The sequence below is a fragment of the Eriocheir sinensis genome, chromosome 22 (genome assembly GCF_024679095.1).
Source record: "Eriocheir sinensis breed Jianghai 21 chromosome 22, ASM2467909v1, whole genome shotgun sequence".
NCBI classification, from domain to species: Eukaryota; Metazoa; Arthropoda; class Malacostraca; order Decapoda; family Varunidae; genus Eriocheir; species Eriocheir sinensis.
Window position 1 is genome coordinate 16,502,106 of NC_066530.1, and position 16,309 is coordinate 16,518,414.

The following is a 16,309-nucleotide window of genomic DNA, read 5'->3' on the forward strand; positions in this document are numbered from 1 at the left end:
AAATATCAGCCACTTGGAAGTATCGGTATCAACAAAATATCAGCCATTTGTATCGGAGTATCGGTATCAACAAAATATCAGCCATTTGTATCGGAGTATCGGTATCAACAAAATATCAGCCATTTGTATCGGAGTATCGGTATCAACAAAATATCAGCCATTTGTATCGGAGTATCGGTATCAGCAATTTGTAAGTATCGGAGTATCGTTATTAGCAAAATATCGGGCGTTTGTAAGTTTCGGAGTATCGGTATCAGCAAAATATCGGCCATTTGTTAGTATCGGTATTGGTGTCAGCAAAATATCGGCCATTTGTTAGTATCGGTATTGGTGTCAGCAAAATATCGGCCATTTGTTAGTATCGGTATTGGTGTCAGCAAAATATCGGCCATTTGTTAGTATCGGAGTATCGTTTTTTTTTTATTATTATTCCTGGGTATTCAACTTCCTTTTCATGTTCCTGGATTAATTTAATGTGAACTGTTCTTTGTTACTTTCTTTCTTCAATGTCTTCTCCATTATCTTCCTTCTCTTTGAAATATTTTCCTGATTATTCAACTAGTTTTTCCTTGGCCATGTTTTTTTTTTTGTTTTTTTTTGCCTTTTGTTGCAACAGAAAATAATAATCAAAAGGTATAGATTTTAACAATAGAGTATAGTACCTCTCTCTCTCTCTCTCTCTCTCTCTCTCTCTCTCTCTCTCCACCATTTATAGCCACTAATATTTTTCTACCATTTGCTTCATTCATGTCAATCTTGGGAATACTGAGTGAGATAACTGCAGTTGTTTTACTTACAATAAATGTTTTATTATCATCTAACTCTCTATTTTCAGCACCATCAGAATAACCCAAACAATTCCTAACAACTAATGCTAAGTAAAAAAAACAAAAAGACTAAAGCAGATATACCTGTTCAAATTCTGGCAGTGTTTGGTTACATTAAATTGACAGAACGTATTATGAATATATTTATCAAGAAATAAGACAGCCTTGCTCGCATGGTCCTGCTAAATTTAAAATAAATTCTCGTACAGTTATGATCAAAACAACAAAAGCTTTTAAAAGAACACAGAGCTAGAGTCATTAAAATCAACTTGGGTAGGGGAGCAATAATTACTGTTAACCATGATGATAAATTTGAGAAGTTTTCAGAGTATAATATGAGCTTATTCAGTCATACTTCATCACAGCCATCATTCCTTAAGATCTGGTATCCTTTAAGTACTCTGTAACTGATGATAACTTTTCATATTTTTTTTCTATTAAAAATCATAAATATCTGCTTTCATTATGCAGGAAATGGGGTGTCCGTTACAATGAAGGATAAACTTGTGTATAAAATATATACATATGTACATATAAACAATATTAACCTGTTACAACAATATAACCTTTCTGAAATGTGATCACTGAATTAGTCTTGTGAGAGCTCCCACTGCTGAAACTGTCATTTTAGAATCACTTATGACAAACAGGTAAGGGTGACACATCATCTTTATACAGTAACTGCTTATTTGTTTGATTTTTACAATCATTTATTCTTTTTTCCACATTATCAAAATCATGAAGAAGTCACTCATTTCTGACTATTGTAAGTGTATGGAGAGGTAGAATAGAACTCAATGTCCACTGCCTACTATTTATCTCCTCGTTTACTGTCTCCTATTCTTTCACTAACTTCCGTTCTTAGTTCATGCCACTTTTTCATAAGGGGCTCAGTTTTGGGCCAGATATATTTTGCACCAAAGTGAGCATATAAGAGTCCAAATAAAGCTCCACCCAGGTGAGCAGCATGATCAAACATGCGCCAGCCCATGGCCATCCCGACTGCATCCAAACACATGATACCCTTTATTGCATAGTCTGCCGAGAAGTTAAAGCCTGGAATGAAGACAATACTTAGCTGTGCATTTGGATACTGAGTACAAAAGTAGCCCAGCAATGCCATTATAGCTCCAGAAGCACCTAACGAAGGACCTGGGCAGCGCAGGGCCACCTTAAAGGCATGGCTGGCCAAAGACGACACAACTCCCCCACTCAGATACATGGCCAAGAACTGTTCTTTGCCCAGAGACTGACCTACAGCTGAACTGAAGCTGTGCAACACATACATGTTTAAACCAAAATGAATAAGTGCAAAGTGACTGAAAGTAGAAAGAAACATGGGCCAGCACACAGCACGGGCAGCTGGATTGGAACAAAAGTAACGGAACATGGTGGACTGCAAGGCTGGGTGGTGCCAACAAGCAAACACAATGGCATTGACAAGACATATAGGCCAAAACACCCTTTGGCCCTCATTAAGGTTATTCCACCATGTATTTATTGCCTTACGAAATTCTCCTTCTTTATGCTGCCAACCCTGTAGATTATCCCAACCGTTTTTAGTCCAGGTTTTCCAGGAGCTCTGCTGTAGGGCATGCCTCACTGATTCATACTGCCATATTGTGGCCCCTACAAATGTTGCTCCACAGAAGGTGCCGGTAAACAAAAAACTCTTAAGTAACCCAGATCCCATATTGTTCTCATTGGGAGCTTCCATAAATGACTGAGGAGCAAGATTCATTCCACCATCCCTTTTGTGTCTGCGAGGCTGCCGTAGCCCACGCCAAGGTAGTCTTCCTGGGGGTCCGGACACAATGTGCTGCTCTCCCAGCAGCAGCCGCCGGCCTCCATGCTGCAGCCCCCTCGCCAAAGTTGAAAGAACTGTCATGACTCTAAAACAACCTGCAAAGAGATGAGAATTAAAATAGTGATGTTACACACTTTATTTTATCAATAATTTTTTTTTTCCTGAATGTTCAGCCCTCTGAGTGCTCTACTACTGAGGCAGTTTTAATAACTCATACTTTATATATATATATATATATATATATATATATATATATATATATATATATATATATATATATATATATATATATTTATATATATATATATATATATATATATATATATATATATATATATTTTTTTTCTCTCTCTCTCTCTCTCTCTCTCTCTCTCTCTCTCTCCTACAGTCCACATAAATTAATATTTCCATTTTTCTTCTATGCTGCCCTACTATGTTTCCACCACTGCTTGTGAATGAAATGGAATGGTTATAATAGGGTTGATTTCTTAACAACTGTCAAGACATATATGAGCCATTGGCAAACATTTGGGCCATATATTTAATGGAAGGTAAGTCGGTCCCATTGCAAAAGAAAGCTCTGTTTTCCCACTGGCCCCACAAGATCTTTCATCAGTAACTGTGTAGTTTAAGTCCACCTTCTCAGAATACCATATACATATACACATGTACAGTTATCTCAAGGCGTCTATCTAGGTGATTATCTTTTAATGAACATGAAGCGCCTTTCCTCGAAGATAATGGATGATATTCAATATTTCCTACTTTACATATGCTGAACCTTCGTCTGTAGTTCCTCTTCTTTTGGCCTGTATCGCTTCGTAGGTCCTCCTCTTCTTAATTCTTTCTTTTGGTTATTCACACAGTTTGCTTTCCAATGGCCTTACACTATCTATCTTTCCTGACTATGATGTAATCCATGATACCACTTCTTGCTTGAGACGGTGTCGTTGGCCATTTGTTTACATTCTGTGTTTACAACGGGACACCAAACTGATGATGCTTGATTGATAATTTATTGTTGCAGGTAAACAACAAGGGAGAAGGGAGGAACTATTAAGTAAGCATCACCAGTCTATATGATTTATATAAAAAAAAGTCGTTTATTTTTGTCTTTTTCTATGTTGGTCGATTACAAACTTCTTGACGTGAATAAGGACCTATTTGTCTATCGCCATCTATTTTTTTTTCTATATATCTTTTTTTATCATTCGATTTTTTTTCTCTCTCTCTCTCTCTCTCTCTCTCTCTTCACTCAATCCGTATGTTTTGGTTTGAAAATAAAGGATATATGTCCACTTGCCTCTCTCTCATGACTAATCTATATAAGCACGGTATGCTTACCAATCAGTTTATCTATCAATCAATCAATGTAGCCTTCTTATCAATCTATTCATCCATGTCAATTAATGTATCTACCTATAATTTATCTTTGTATTATCTATATATATATTAATTTGTCTATGGTAATCAAGCAAACACCCCTTGATTGATTGATTGATTGATAGTTTATTGTTGCAGGTAAACAACAAGGGAGAAGGGAGGAACATGCCATCCCAACCCCCAGGCAGGATAGAGTGTGATTATACAACTATTAATACATGCCTTGTCTAACCACTACTATTCATAAAAAAACCTTATCTAACCACCAATTTATATATATATTTTTATTTTGTGCAGTTTTAGTTTCACCTGTGTTCCAAAATGACCTTTTTTCTTCTGGCCACTCAGTTCCATTTACTTTCACAGGAGCAGCATTTATTTACAGTTTTTACCCTTGAACATCTCATAACTGTATTCGAATGGTATGCAAACAATATCCAAAATTCTCAAAACGGTATCCAAAACTTGACCCTCTCTTCTGGGGGGGTTCTATTTGCTCTTACAGGAGCTGCGGTTAGCGAGCATATTTGGGGCTTTGAATTTGCCCTTGAGCTGCTTCCTTTACTGTAAAAAAAAGGTCAAGGGTGAATGTGTAGTGAGAGGGAGAGGGAGCACAAAATGATCAATCTTTTTATTTATCGATTGTATCTATCTCTCTGTATCTCTCTCTCTCTCTCTCTCTCTCTCTCTCTCTCTCTCTCTTCAGGTTGGTATAAGTTCTGAAATGACATTCTGCAAGGGAGTTAAAATACAGCTCAAGATTATAACTTCACGTATAACCAAACAATAAGCAGCGATGCAGGACTTTCCACCCTTATCTCCTTCCATTTCCTTTGCACATTGTTGTCAGTTCTCCATTGGACACTTTATCAGGGGCAGTAAGAGACTCAGCATGCCGTACCGCTGCTTCGTAGTATCCCAAAGAGCTTAGAGCCTTTAGAGTCCTTGCTCCTGGTGTCAGTTTTTATAACCAGATGGAAAGCTGTGAAAGATATAACACATCAAGGTGCAGAAGGACAGATAAGCTTACACAGAGATAAATGAAGAAAGAAAAGACACAGTGGCAGGAAAATGAGAAAAACTTAATTTGTCGTTGATTCCACTGAAGTGAACGTAAATTTGAAACGAAAAGAAATAATAAACGAGTGACATAAATCAATGACACTTATACGTCAGCATCAACTTCCAATCAAATGTTTGAAGTACATCTTTGAGCGGTGTAGTGGTATCATCACTTAATTCTACATGTGGCTGCACAGAATCAACCAAGTGCTTTTGGTGGTGGTGGTGGGCATGGTAGTAAAGGTGGTATGTGCAACTGACTTACGACCCCTGCAAAAAAGCTTTCACATCTATGGTGAGTAACGTACATCCCACAATCGTGTATTCCTTTCTCTGATAAGGCAAATACAGCTCAATACGGCTTTTGATGTTGGCGGGAACATGTACCCACAATGAGGATCCATAAGAAATTAACCCACTCTTGTCTAGTTGGAGCAGAGATTAGTGGCATTTGAGCTGCTTCCTTTACTGTAAAAAAAGTATGGACTCATGGATTATTATTTGTACATTTTACCTTTTTCATTAGCAATTTGCAGGGGAGGCTTATAGAGGGAAAGGCTTCATTGGTACAAGAGGGGCCCAGTGCTAAGAGGAAAATAACAATACATGCTAAACGGAGGCTACGATAAATCTCCTTATTAGCATTGCCGCTGCACACACAAATAAATATCTTCTTTATTGTTTGCCATTGCTTTAATACATATTTTGTTCTTTGCTCAGGCTGCCAATCAAATGAAACTCTGGAGAGAGAGTCGGGCGTTGACATTCATCGCCTTGGAGCCAGGTCCAGCTTTCTCCTTGGAGTGAGTGGGACCAGTAATAAGACTGCAATACGCCTTTGGTCTAAGTCCTCACCACGATGCAAGCTGCAGCTCAATAAGCTCTACTCTGTACAACCCCAAACCAATGGGAATGACATAACCTTCCTCCTCGAAAATCAACGCAACAGGATTTGTAACTTCAGAAATGATGAGCAGATGACACTTCGGTCTGGGTACGGCTTCATCTCATGCCAAGGTGAACTTCCAGACTTTGTAAACTCACCACTCAAACCTCTTTTCATCTAATCAATCATCTCCCTTAACTATGGAAGAGGGGGCGGGGTTTTGGGTGGGTCAGTTTAGCGCAGGGTGACTATACACATTTAATCATACAAGAAAACGAAGACACTCAAGACATGACTAAGGGCAACGTGATGACACTGAGGAAATGGTGCTTGATAGTAAACAACAGGATACGTTTCCTGTCTCATTATCTACATCCGTCGGCCAAACAAATACTCAGGTCTGTTGATTCCCAGTGTTTCGGTGCATCAAAGTTTCTTCTTTAAATTGAGGCAGTGGGTGGACACTTTTTCTAGTTTGCAATGGGAAAGGCAGAGTGCACATCCCAGGAACATGATATAAGTTGGAAGGGAAAAGTGACTCTCAGTACACGAAATACAAGGTTGCTTTTCCCTTACAGACACACTCTTTTTTTCTAGTTGCAATGGGAAAGGCCAAGTGCACATCCCAGGAACATGATATGAGTTGGAAGGGAAAAGTGACTCAGTACACGAAATACGAGGTTGCTATTCCCTTACAACTTACGTCATGTTCTTTCTAGGATGAGTGCAAATAAAAAAGAAATGTCTGTCCCTGACACTCCTCCACTGGATGCCTCAATTGTTGAACTATAAAACACTGTAGGTATATTATTCAGGGTCTGTGGTATAATGGGAAAACTTCAGCGAGCTTATCACATTCTAACACTGTAGTATGTCCATCTGTCTTATCTATCTCGTTAAGGCATCCTGTTTACTCCCAGGATTTTACATAGTCATTAGTTGTATGCTCATTTAAATAAACAAACGTACTGGACTTGATTTGAATCCCGGCCTGATAATCCATATGTCCATCTATCCGAGTACTAATTCATACATCCTGTTCTCTGTCTGCTAAAAACAAATCAACAAAGTCTTTATGTGGTCTGTTTTCTTCTGTATTTTGGTGTAACTTCTTATATGGAGAGGCCTGGTCATGAAAGTTGTTATCCTAATATTATTCTCCAAGTACATAAGACTTCCCCATCTTACAGCTCTCCTTTACATAACTGTCTGCTATTTCTTAACACTTAACACTGTACAAGGATTCACTGACGATATGCTTTGATACACTGATTTGCTCTCAAAATTTGGATTGGTCATATTCAAAAGCAGGAACAAGATATATTTTGATACACTAAACTTGTGACTAAAGGCTTTGTACACTTATATAATAGTCTATTCCACCTAATGTGAGAACACGTGAGGAATATAGCTCCTTTCCATAGGTGACAGGAAGGGCATGGCTGCTCTGGTGCTGGTAATGGTTGACAGGTGATCTGATTGGGGTGGAGCAAAATCTGGCTTCAGGTAGAGTCAGGTAGGAGTGTAGAAGGCAAGGTTTTTTCCCAATGCATTCTCAGCTTGAGCAGAATAGACTACAGCCCCATTTCAAAGCAAAGACTTCTCTCTCGTCTGGTAATATAGACGTAATATTGATAATCATATAACAAGACTAATCATTCCTTACACACACAAACCCTCCTCACTACTGATAACTTTCCCCAGGTAACTTTAGTGCCGGCGAGGAACAGTGGAAGGAATGGCTGACGGCCGTGGAAGAGGTTGAGGCGGAGGCTGAGAGAGCAAGGAACAAAATACTTATAGGTGTCATTAGTGGTATGTACTAAAAAAGCTTGTTACCATAGATATACACTGTCTGACTCAGCCATTTTGTGAAAAGTGAATTTGCAAACTGTGACTTTAACCTTTGTGAAAAATAGTTCAATCTCCCTCCCTCCCTCTCTATTCACCGATATTCATTACAGTCAGAAATTCCGCCATATGCTAAATGCAACCTTCTTGATGGTTTTAGGAACGTGTAGCATGCTGGTGCTCATTGTGGCGTATGTGGTGTGCCGCCTTCGGTGTGGACCCTCCACTCCCTATCACACACAGCGCAGACCCTCGAACATGTCTGCACGAACCGCCTCAACACAGGACCCCCATTTATCCAGGACCTAGATGCACTCAGATATTACAAAAGTGAATGATAGCTGTATATACAAACACAGGATATTTCTTGATTTAGTTGACTACATTAAGGAATCTGAATATCTGAATAATGTTAATTTGGTCAAACTCTAAATGTTATCTTCAGTGGATGCACACAGCTCTATTGGTTCAGTAGGCTAGACTTCATTGGGCTCCTGTTTCTCTTGTTTTCTTCAAGGAGAATCCTTTTCCATGTATATCTTGTTGGCACTACAGTTTAGCCTCCGAACTCCAGAGGAAGTAAAGTGCCACACTGACTGATATTCAGCTTTCAAATAAATGTGCATGTAATTTGGGACAAGAAAAAAATAGGAACTGACAGTAAAAAATACTACGAAAAAAACAGTGAACTGTAGGACAATGGAACCTTTAAACAACACAAAGAAAAACTTTTATAATGGTTAGCCCCTTCAGGAAGCTGTTTCAGGCAAGTGGCAGAGTAGATAACATGAATTAAAATAGAACTACAGTGTTCACAAGAATGATTAACCCCTTGACTGTGGATTTCCAACAAGAAGACATCACCAAACCACAGGAATGGAACAAAAAGTGGATGTTACAATTCAATGAAGAAAAATGTAAAGTTCTGCACCTTGGGAGGGGATATCCAGCATATTAATACCACATGGGAATAACTCCACTATCCACCACAGAGGCAGAGAAAGACCTGGGAGTACTTGTTACCAGGCTACAAGTGAAAGCCAAATCTGTGCCAATTGTGGAGAACGGGTTCAGGAGAGCGAGATAAGAGGAAAGTAAAGATGCTGGCAGTAATATTACATCATAATGGGTTAAGAAACAGTGCAATGCAGAGTGACTTTATTGCATACATCATGATTTCTTCTGAAAGCTTAATCTTAATGGCACAGACTGAAAACAAGAAATATTAAAAAGTACAGGAAAGTTTCACTGAACTGGTAACTAAAATTAAGAATATAAAATGGTAAGAAAAAGGAATGTAATGATATTGTATTCCATCATCAAAGCAATGTTTGTTTCCCTAATAAAAACTGATCCATGCAGAGGAAAACAGTCAAAACCTTCAAACATTCTCTGGGCTAGATTACCTAATAAGCCTCTGAGGGGAGAAGACTAGACAATAATTTTGGGATATAATAAATAACAATAAAAAACAATATAATAGACAAACTACTTCTACAAAAACATTCACTGAACAGCTACCAAATCAGTAATTAATATCCCCAAAAATATTTTAGCAGGATGTAAATTCCTTAATATCAACGAACACTACACTATTCTTATCTTTAAGGCACACTTAGCTTACACATACTGATTTAGCATGGCAAGATACTCTTCAATTACACAACAGAGCGATGAGTGTGTGTGTGTGTGTTCCAGTATTACAAGTAGAATCCGAGAAGTTTCGATTCCCTACAGAGTTATTCATCCCAAACTCAGAACATCGTATTTACCAGTTTCTGACTCATGACTATTGCAAAAAAAACACCAACAACTAACCATTCCAATGATAACTATAAATGAATCTAGTTATCAGGGTGGAGGAGACTGTTTTGGGGCTTGGAAATCAGCAAATACAAGAGCCTGTGTAAGACAGTCTGCCAACGGTGCTCTGTAGGGACCCGGAACTTCTTGCATGCAACTTGTAACATGGCCCCTTCGCCAAACTCTGTAGGGACCCAAAACTTCTCAGATTGGACTCGTGATACAGCCCTACATACAAACTGTGCGAGGTTACCTGATCTATTTGACAATCTAGAGGAAGGTAGATGAAGACAGAAGAGCTGAAATGAACAAACTCTTATACATTACGGCCGAAACTGTATGTGTATCTTGTGTGTGACGTAGTGAACGATAAAATACCATCGAATATCTTGTGAGGTAAATGAGATGACACATGCTGGGGGCCATTCATATGTTATGGAATGCCTGTTCTCCTTCAAACTCTACACCCTTTCATCCACCCTTAACACTCTGCACCACTCCCTCAACCACCCCGTAAAGTATCGCGTAACAAACCAACACTACCCGGCCCCTAGATTCAATGGGTAACTTTCAATACACGGTTACTTCTGTTCCTGAGAAAAGCTGTGGTATTCATATTTTCTTAGCCATCTGCTGAATAATTTACGAGATAATAATAATCCCTATGTAACACACTGTACCATCAGGCCGAGCACCACCTCCTCCTCCTGCATCACACAATATTTGAATGCCTCCATTAGTACCTGTCTAAGTGATGAATAACAAAATTAGTAGGTCTTTTTCTATTCAGACAACAACAAAAATATCATGCTAATATTACTAATTCTTGCCTATCTTCAAATTAATAAAACTCAAAATGATAAAAAATGTTCTATCACTGACCAGGAGAACCTCAGTTTTCAATACAGTAACAAATAAGATCTGACTTCCTCCGCCCTCCTCCCAAATATGTGTTGGTTTCTACATGTAAGGGATAATATTTGAAGTTTTGATTTTCCAAAATGTAAATCTCTGCTATGATTAAGATGAAGAAAGACTTGAAAACAAACACATGCAAGAAAGAAAAGCAAGAAAAAGAGAGCAGTTAGTAGGCAGTCCTGGCAGTGGTAATCAACTACAAATCACAAGTTTTCAGAGGGACCTGTGCTTCAGTCTGGCTGAGGGGCAGTCCACCAAATCTAACGTGCAAAATGTGGAAGACTATGTACAGTTTAGTGTAAAGAATCATGTATGTTTTGGACAATGATAAAATACTTGGTAACGTGTGTGTATGTGTGTATCAGCATTATTTGAAAACTTTTAAATAGATATGCTGTTGTTACTACATGCACTTTCTGCAAACTTTAAGAGATTGGATTGATGAATTTCTAAAATACTTGATAATTCATCTTCACTGTTTTGGAATAAATTAAATCTGTGAATTAAGGAAGTGTAGTAATTCCTAAGTAAACACAAAACAGATGGCTGATGAGAATTTTCAACCACAGTCTAATACAAACTGATGCCATTGTTGAGACAGCAAAAGATAACACAAAGGTAAAGTGATGAAGATGCAAAACAATCTTTGGCCCCCTCTTAGATCTCCTGCTGCTGCTCACAGATTAGAGCTCACTACATACACTCCTGATTAATGATGGCAATATTTTCCATGCTGGAGGGGCGACATCCAGGAAAGAAGCAGAAAAGAGAAGTATTCCTGATCCCCATGGCAAATAAGGAATAATTCAATAAAAACCTATGACTCCCCCTGCACCCACATCCACAAATATCACAAAAGGATGCTGTGAACTGCAAAAAAGAAATTTGAATGTGAAGACAAGACTACCTATACAATGGTACAGTTTGATATTTTCTGCACAGTAGTAAAAATGTATCATCAAAAGTTGCTAAAACCTGTATACCTTTTAGCTATTAACAAAAACAAATTGAATATAAAATAAAGATGTATTATTCTCCCAAAGCTCAACTTGCCTGCCTCCCCACAAGAGCTTTGTATCATAAGTCACAACTCCATCCTGCCATCATCTAATGCCTGTGACCTCACCTTCACCATAACTGTGCTCAAGCCTCCTCCCATCACTCCCACGTCCCTGACAAGACTCTTGTTCCATGTCTACCACTCACTTTCCAAAAATATGTTTGGTGTTTTTACACATCTAATTCTTTTCTCATAGACTTTGTAAACTATTTATAATGTTGCTGCATATCATTCAGTTATTAAAAGTTGAAAACTGCCATTCAAGAAAAATAACCTTCATAGTCATGAATCATTATCGATGAGGTGCCAATATAGCATTTAATGATTCATCTTTGGTGGAAGAGCATTAAAGAAAAAGAGAAGTTATTTATTTAATTTATTTATTAGAGGCAGGGTGAATTTTAGGTGTTTCATCTTTAGTAAAGTCTGAAGTACTGGTCACTGAAGTGAATATTTTTAAAGAGGGATTTATAAGGAAATGCCACTCAATTTTAAGTGCTAGAGTAGAATGTGCTAAATGCTGGAGACAACCGATATATTTTGGCAGAATCCATCACCCAGTGACGAGGCCCGTCAGTACAGGATAAAGAAATTGCACCCAGCGTACAGGCCTGGTTAGGTACAGGATTTAGCAAAGGCTGTGATGGCTCAAGGCATGGCAAAAAGAGATAGGACTCCAGCCTATCCCATGTTTTACATGCTGAGTGACAGTAACAGTAGTAATGGTAGTGGTTTTAGTAGTATCAGCAGAAATCACACAAGCCATAGCAGTAGGATTCAAATTAGCAGTAATAGCAGCAGCAATTAGTAAGTAGTGGCAGTAGTAGTAGTAGTAGTAGTAGTAGTAGTAGCAGACAACTAGTATTCGTTTTTTTTTTACAATTATATTTTTCTGCCTATGACATCCAAGAATGAGGCAAAAGAGGAAAATAAATGAACCCCAAAACAACAACTTCACATGAACCTCTTTGAATTTCCTGCCTAGTCATTGAAAGTGGATGACACAGGTGGGAAGGTGAAGGCCTGCGACCACATCCTTCAAAATTTTTCATATATTCATTGGATATATACAAAAAAGGTCCTAATAGAGTGGTATTTTGTTGTTATACTGTATAGGCGATGTTTGGGTCTCAATGACAGTATATGAACAAACAGTAAGTTCATGGTATAGACATTTCACTGGCCAACCATTCTTACTTTGAGCACAAACATTATTTCATACTTCTTGGGGTTCACATACACCCTAAACATGTTGCTTACAATAATTTTTGGTGAAAAACTTACATAAATAGAAAGGAAAACTGGTGATATCTTTTTACTTGAACACCAACTCATATGCAGGGAGGAGAAAGACATGATACAAAACTACTACAAAAAGACTGTGACCAAGACTACTACTACTGTTACTATTACTGATAAAAATTATAAGATATTGATACTTTCTGTAATGTCCCTGAAATTATACGCATATATCATTCTTTTTTCCGTAGTTAACACATAATTTTTCTAAGAAGTGGCCATCATGTTTAACCGTTATCTTAATAATACTTTGGAAGTGTACAGAAAGAGTAAATGCAATATTAAATTATTTTTTATTCTATCTATTTTAATTTCCTTATCATTATTCCTTATGAGCATTCCATCTTTATTCCACAACTGACACAGCACTTTTTCTGCTTAATTGACTAAGTCCTACTTTTTCTTTTGATGCTAAAAATACAAGAGGTCTGAGAACTAGTTCTTAAATGTATGTTTTAGACTAAGTACTTGTCATTTTCCTTCATATCTATGCATTATGCTAAGTACTTCATTGTACTTTTAATTGTCTATGTTAACAAGACGATGGCTTACTTCTTGTCTTGAAGCTGAGCCTGCATTCTGGCCATCATTTCTTGCATCTTTCTGATCTGGGCTTCCTTCTCCTCCAGTTCAATGGCCATGCGATCCTTCTCTGGCCCAATTGATGATGACGAGTTTCTGAAATTATATTAATAATTTAAACATTTTAATGGACCATATTTTCACAACAATGTGCAGCATTTTGCTTGATCAGGAACCTGTGAACCATGCTGGGGAAACTAGAAGGAATGGAGCAGAAACAGTTGAAGGGATGAAGAATGTGCAAATTTAACTATTAGATGACCAACATTTTTGTACTGCCCAGTTTTTTGTACAGCTGATGTTGGAGGTAATACAGAGCATAAAAAAATATAGCAACAGTACTTACATGAGCTTACTGGATGACAGAGCATTTCCATTTGGTTGTGCATTATTGTTGGCTGCCACTGTGTTGGTGGTGCTGGTGGAGATGGGAGCTCCCCCTCCCTTGGCCAGCCTCTCCGATCGGTAATTCTCATAGTGAACGTCCTGGGTCACCTCGGTAAGGTCTTGCATGTGGGTACTGAAGAGAAAATGTAAATGTCTGTGTTAAAATAGAAAAATATGACTGATCAGCATAAGCTACAAGACTCAGAATCTTACTTAACCCCTTGACTGCAGATTTCCCACTAGAAGACATCACCTAGCTACAGGAATCAATCAAAAAGTGGCTGCTACAATTCAATTCATGAAGTTAAATGTAAAGTCAGGCACCTTGGGAGGGGATATCCAGCATACCAATATCACATGGGAAACACTCCACTATCCACAACAGAGGCAGAGAAAGACCTGGGAGTACATATTACCAGGCTACCAGTGAAAGCCAAATCTGTGGCAATTGCAGCGGACGGGTTAACCTCAAGCCAGACTCAGAGGAGGTAAGGTGACTCTAACCAGAGGAACAGCTGATGTTTCATGTCCAGGCCAGTCAAGAACTATTGGTGGTTGATGCATATTGGTTTAACAGTTCAATATAATCAATTCTTTACTGAGGAATATCAAACCAATCAACACCTGAACTAAAACTACTTTTATTTAGATTGATATGAGCAAACTTAAAAGGTGTCTACATATGATCATTTTGAGTTTTAATGTAATGTTTAAATTCATGAACCTAAAACTCTAACCTCATGGGCTCACTGTCATGTATATGGATATGCCGTAGAGTGAATAGAACTTCTAAAGATGCATAGTTAGACTGATGGAATGGTGGGCCAAGGATGAAAAGCAGAACAAGCTTATAACAAGAAGAAATGGGATCAGAAACTTTACTGGAATATACTATCAGAGAAGAGCAGATGGGTCTTGGAGAGGCTAACAAAGATGATGGTGACAATGATGACTTACCCAAGAAGGCATCGCAGCTTAATAAAATCACAATGGCTTGGATTTTCAACTTCAATGACCCCCCAGGGATACTGTCGACCGCGCACCTTCTTGCCACCTACGTCTAAAACTGTTGTTGAGCCGACGACTGCGAATGGCACAGCTTCCTTCAACTGCCGCACCTATAATGCATGTGGAGGACGGTTACTCTGTTGTTGCTGTATAAAACAAAAATAAAATAATTCTGACTGCAAAGTGAGTAAAATCTTAATCAAACATATAGGGGAACACTTAACATTCAATGCATTTCAGCACAAGAATAACTAAAGAGGGATATCAATACGGAAACAGACTTTTTCTTCACTTTTCTGTTGCCTTTCGTAACGTCAAAGAGCTATAATTATTTCCCTATCATTATAAAAACTCATCAAATATACTTTCTTCTATAAATTCCATGTCTACAACTTTCTTGGTATGTAATATGCACTTCAGTATAGTAACTTGGAAATCAGCAAAGAAGGATGCAGTTGACCTGTTGTAATGAATAAGCAGAGGACATGACGATATACAAAACATGATTGATGTGAATTAGCGATACACCGCAACTCCATCCGATACTGACCTCCTCTTTTGACCTATTTTCTTTACAGGGGCAGCATCTGTTGGGCTTATTTATGATGTTAACCTGTTGCGATTTATATGCAAAGGACAAGACCATGTTCACCAAACCCAGTGACTAATGTAAATGAACGATATCACTTAGACACTTCTCCATCCGAAATTGACGCTCTTTTGGGCCTCATTCAATTTTCTTTACAGGAGCAGCGTCTAGCAGGCTTATTAGTTTCTGCTCTTGATCTGCTTCCTCTAGTGAAAAAAAAAAGTTATTTCTACCCACTGGTGGTAAGCGTGCTCACCTGCTCCTTGTAATCTTCTTCCTCGTCCGTGTCACAGTCAGGTAGAGGATAGATGTGAATCCCGTTTTCTTCAATTTCATCCAAGACCTGTGAAAGATTGCCTTGATTTTAATAATCCTCGTATCAGCTTGAATATCCTTACAGTCTGCAGCAAGTTCTAACCATAAATAAACGAGTGGTCACTGAAGTATGATTAGAAAGTAATGTTATGGGGCAGCTCTCTCTCTCTCTCTCTCTCTCTCTCTCTCTCTCTCTCTCTCTCACACACACACACAATAAAGGAAGCCGCTTGGTCTAGATCTTAGGCTACGTCCGCACTAGGCAGCGGAACGCTGCTTCTGTTTTTCGCTGCCGCTGCCTGTGCTATCTGCATTAGGCTGTTTTTCGCTGCCGCTGCCTGTGCTATCTGCAGCTATTTTTCGCTGCTCGCAGTGTTTCGCTGCCGCTGCCTTTTTGACCTTCTGATTGGTCAAAGGTCACCAAAATTATCACTATAACATTCCTTGGGTCATGACCTTTCCATCGATACCTCATATGTCCAGGTGGGTTGTCTTGCGGCGGAGGAGATAGGGCACAGACAGACAGACAGAC

General features: G+C 38.5%; 2 protein-coding genes and 1 long non-coding RNA gene across 5 annotated transcripts in view; 1 reads left to right on the plus strand and 2 right to left on the minus strand.

The window, feature by feature from the left end:
- Window positions 1–784: 784 nt before the first annotated feature.
- LOC127002170 (presenilins-associated rhomboid-like protein, mitochondrial) lies at window positions 785–13,574 on the minus strand. Of its 3 annotated transcripts, none has more exons than XM_050867856.1 (2): window positions 13,449–13,574; window positions 785–2,729 (listed from the first exon to the last, which is right to left on the minus strand). In XM_050867856.1, the coding sequence occupies exon 2, from the start codon at window positions 2,713–2,715 to the stop codon at window positions 1,639–1,641; it is 1,077 nt and encodes a 358-aa protein (XP_050723813.1). In that variant the 5' UTR covers window positions 2,716–2,729; window positions 13,449–13,574; the 3' UTR covers window positions 785–1,638. The 3 variants fall into 3 exon arrangements, with proteins under 3 accessions (XP_050723813.1, XP_050723811.1, XP_050723810.1); XM_050867854.1 differs by lacking the exon at window positions 13,449–13,574 and adding an exon at window positions 3,416–3,615; XM_050867853.1 differs by lacking the exon at window positions 13,449–13,574 and adding an exon at window positions 3,400–3,614.
- Window positions 4,712–8,627, plus strand: LOC127002174 (uncharacterized). Its single transcript, XR_007755839.1, has 4 exons — window positions 4,712–5,374; window positions 5,800–6,096; window positions 7,670–7,780; window positions 7,977–8,627. It is a non-coding gene; the product is annotated as an uncharacterized LOC127002174 (long non-coding RNA).
- LOC127002169 (septin-1-like) overlaps window positions 8,962–16,309 on the minus strand; it is a 46,234-nt gene continuing 38,886 nt past the window's right edge. The window contains exons 9-12 of the mRNA XM_050867852.1: window positions 15,719–15,805; window positions 14,823–14,983; window positions 13,825–13,998; window positions 8,962–13,574 (exon numbers count right to left, since the gene is read on the minus strand). Coding sequence (XP_050723809.1) covers window positions 13,445–13,574; window positions 13,825–13,998; window positions 14,823–14,983; window positions 15,719–15,805 — 552 coding nt within the window. The 3' untranslated portion in view covers window positions 8,962–13,444. The remainder of the gene's footprint in view (window positions 13,575–13,824; window positions 13,999–14,822; window positions 14,984–15,718; window positions 15,806–16,309) is intronic.

Coding starts and splice junctions, on each gene's coding strand:
- LOC127002170 (XM_050867856.1), bottom strand. CDS start 2,715: ATGACAGTTCTTTCAACTTTGGCGAGGGGGCTGCAGCATGGAGGCCGG.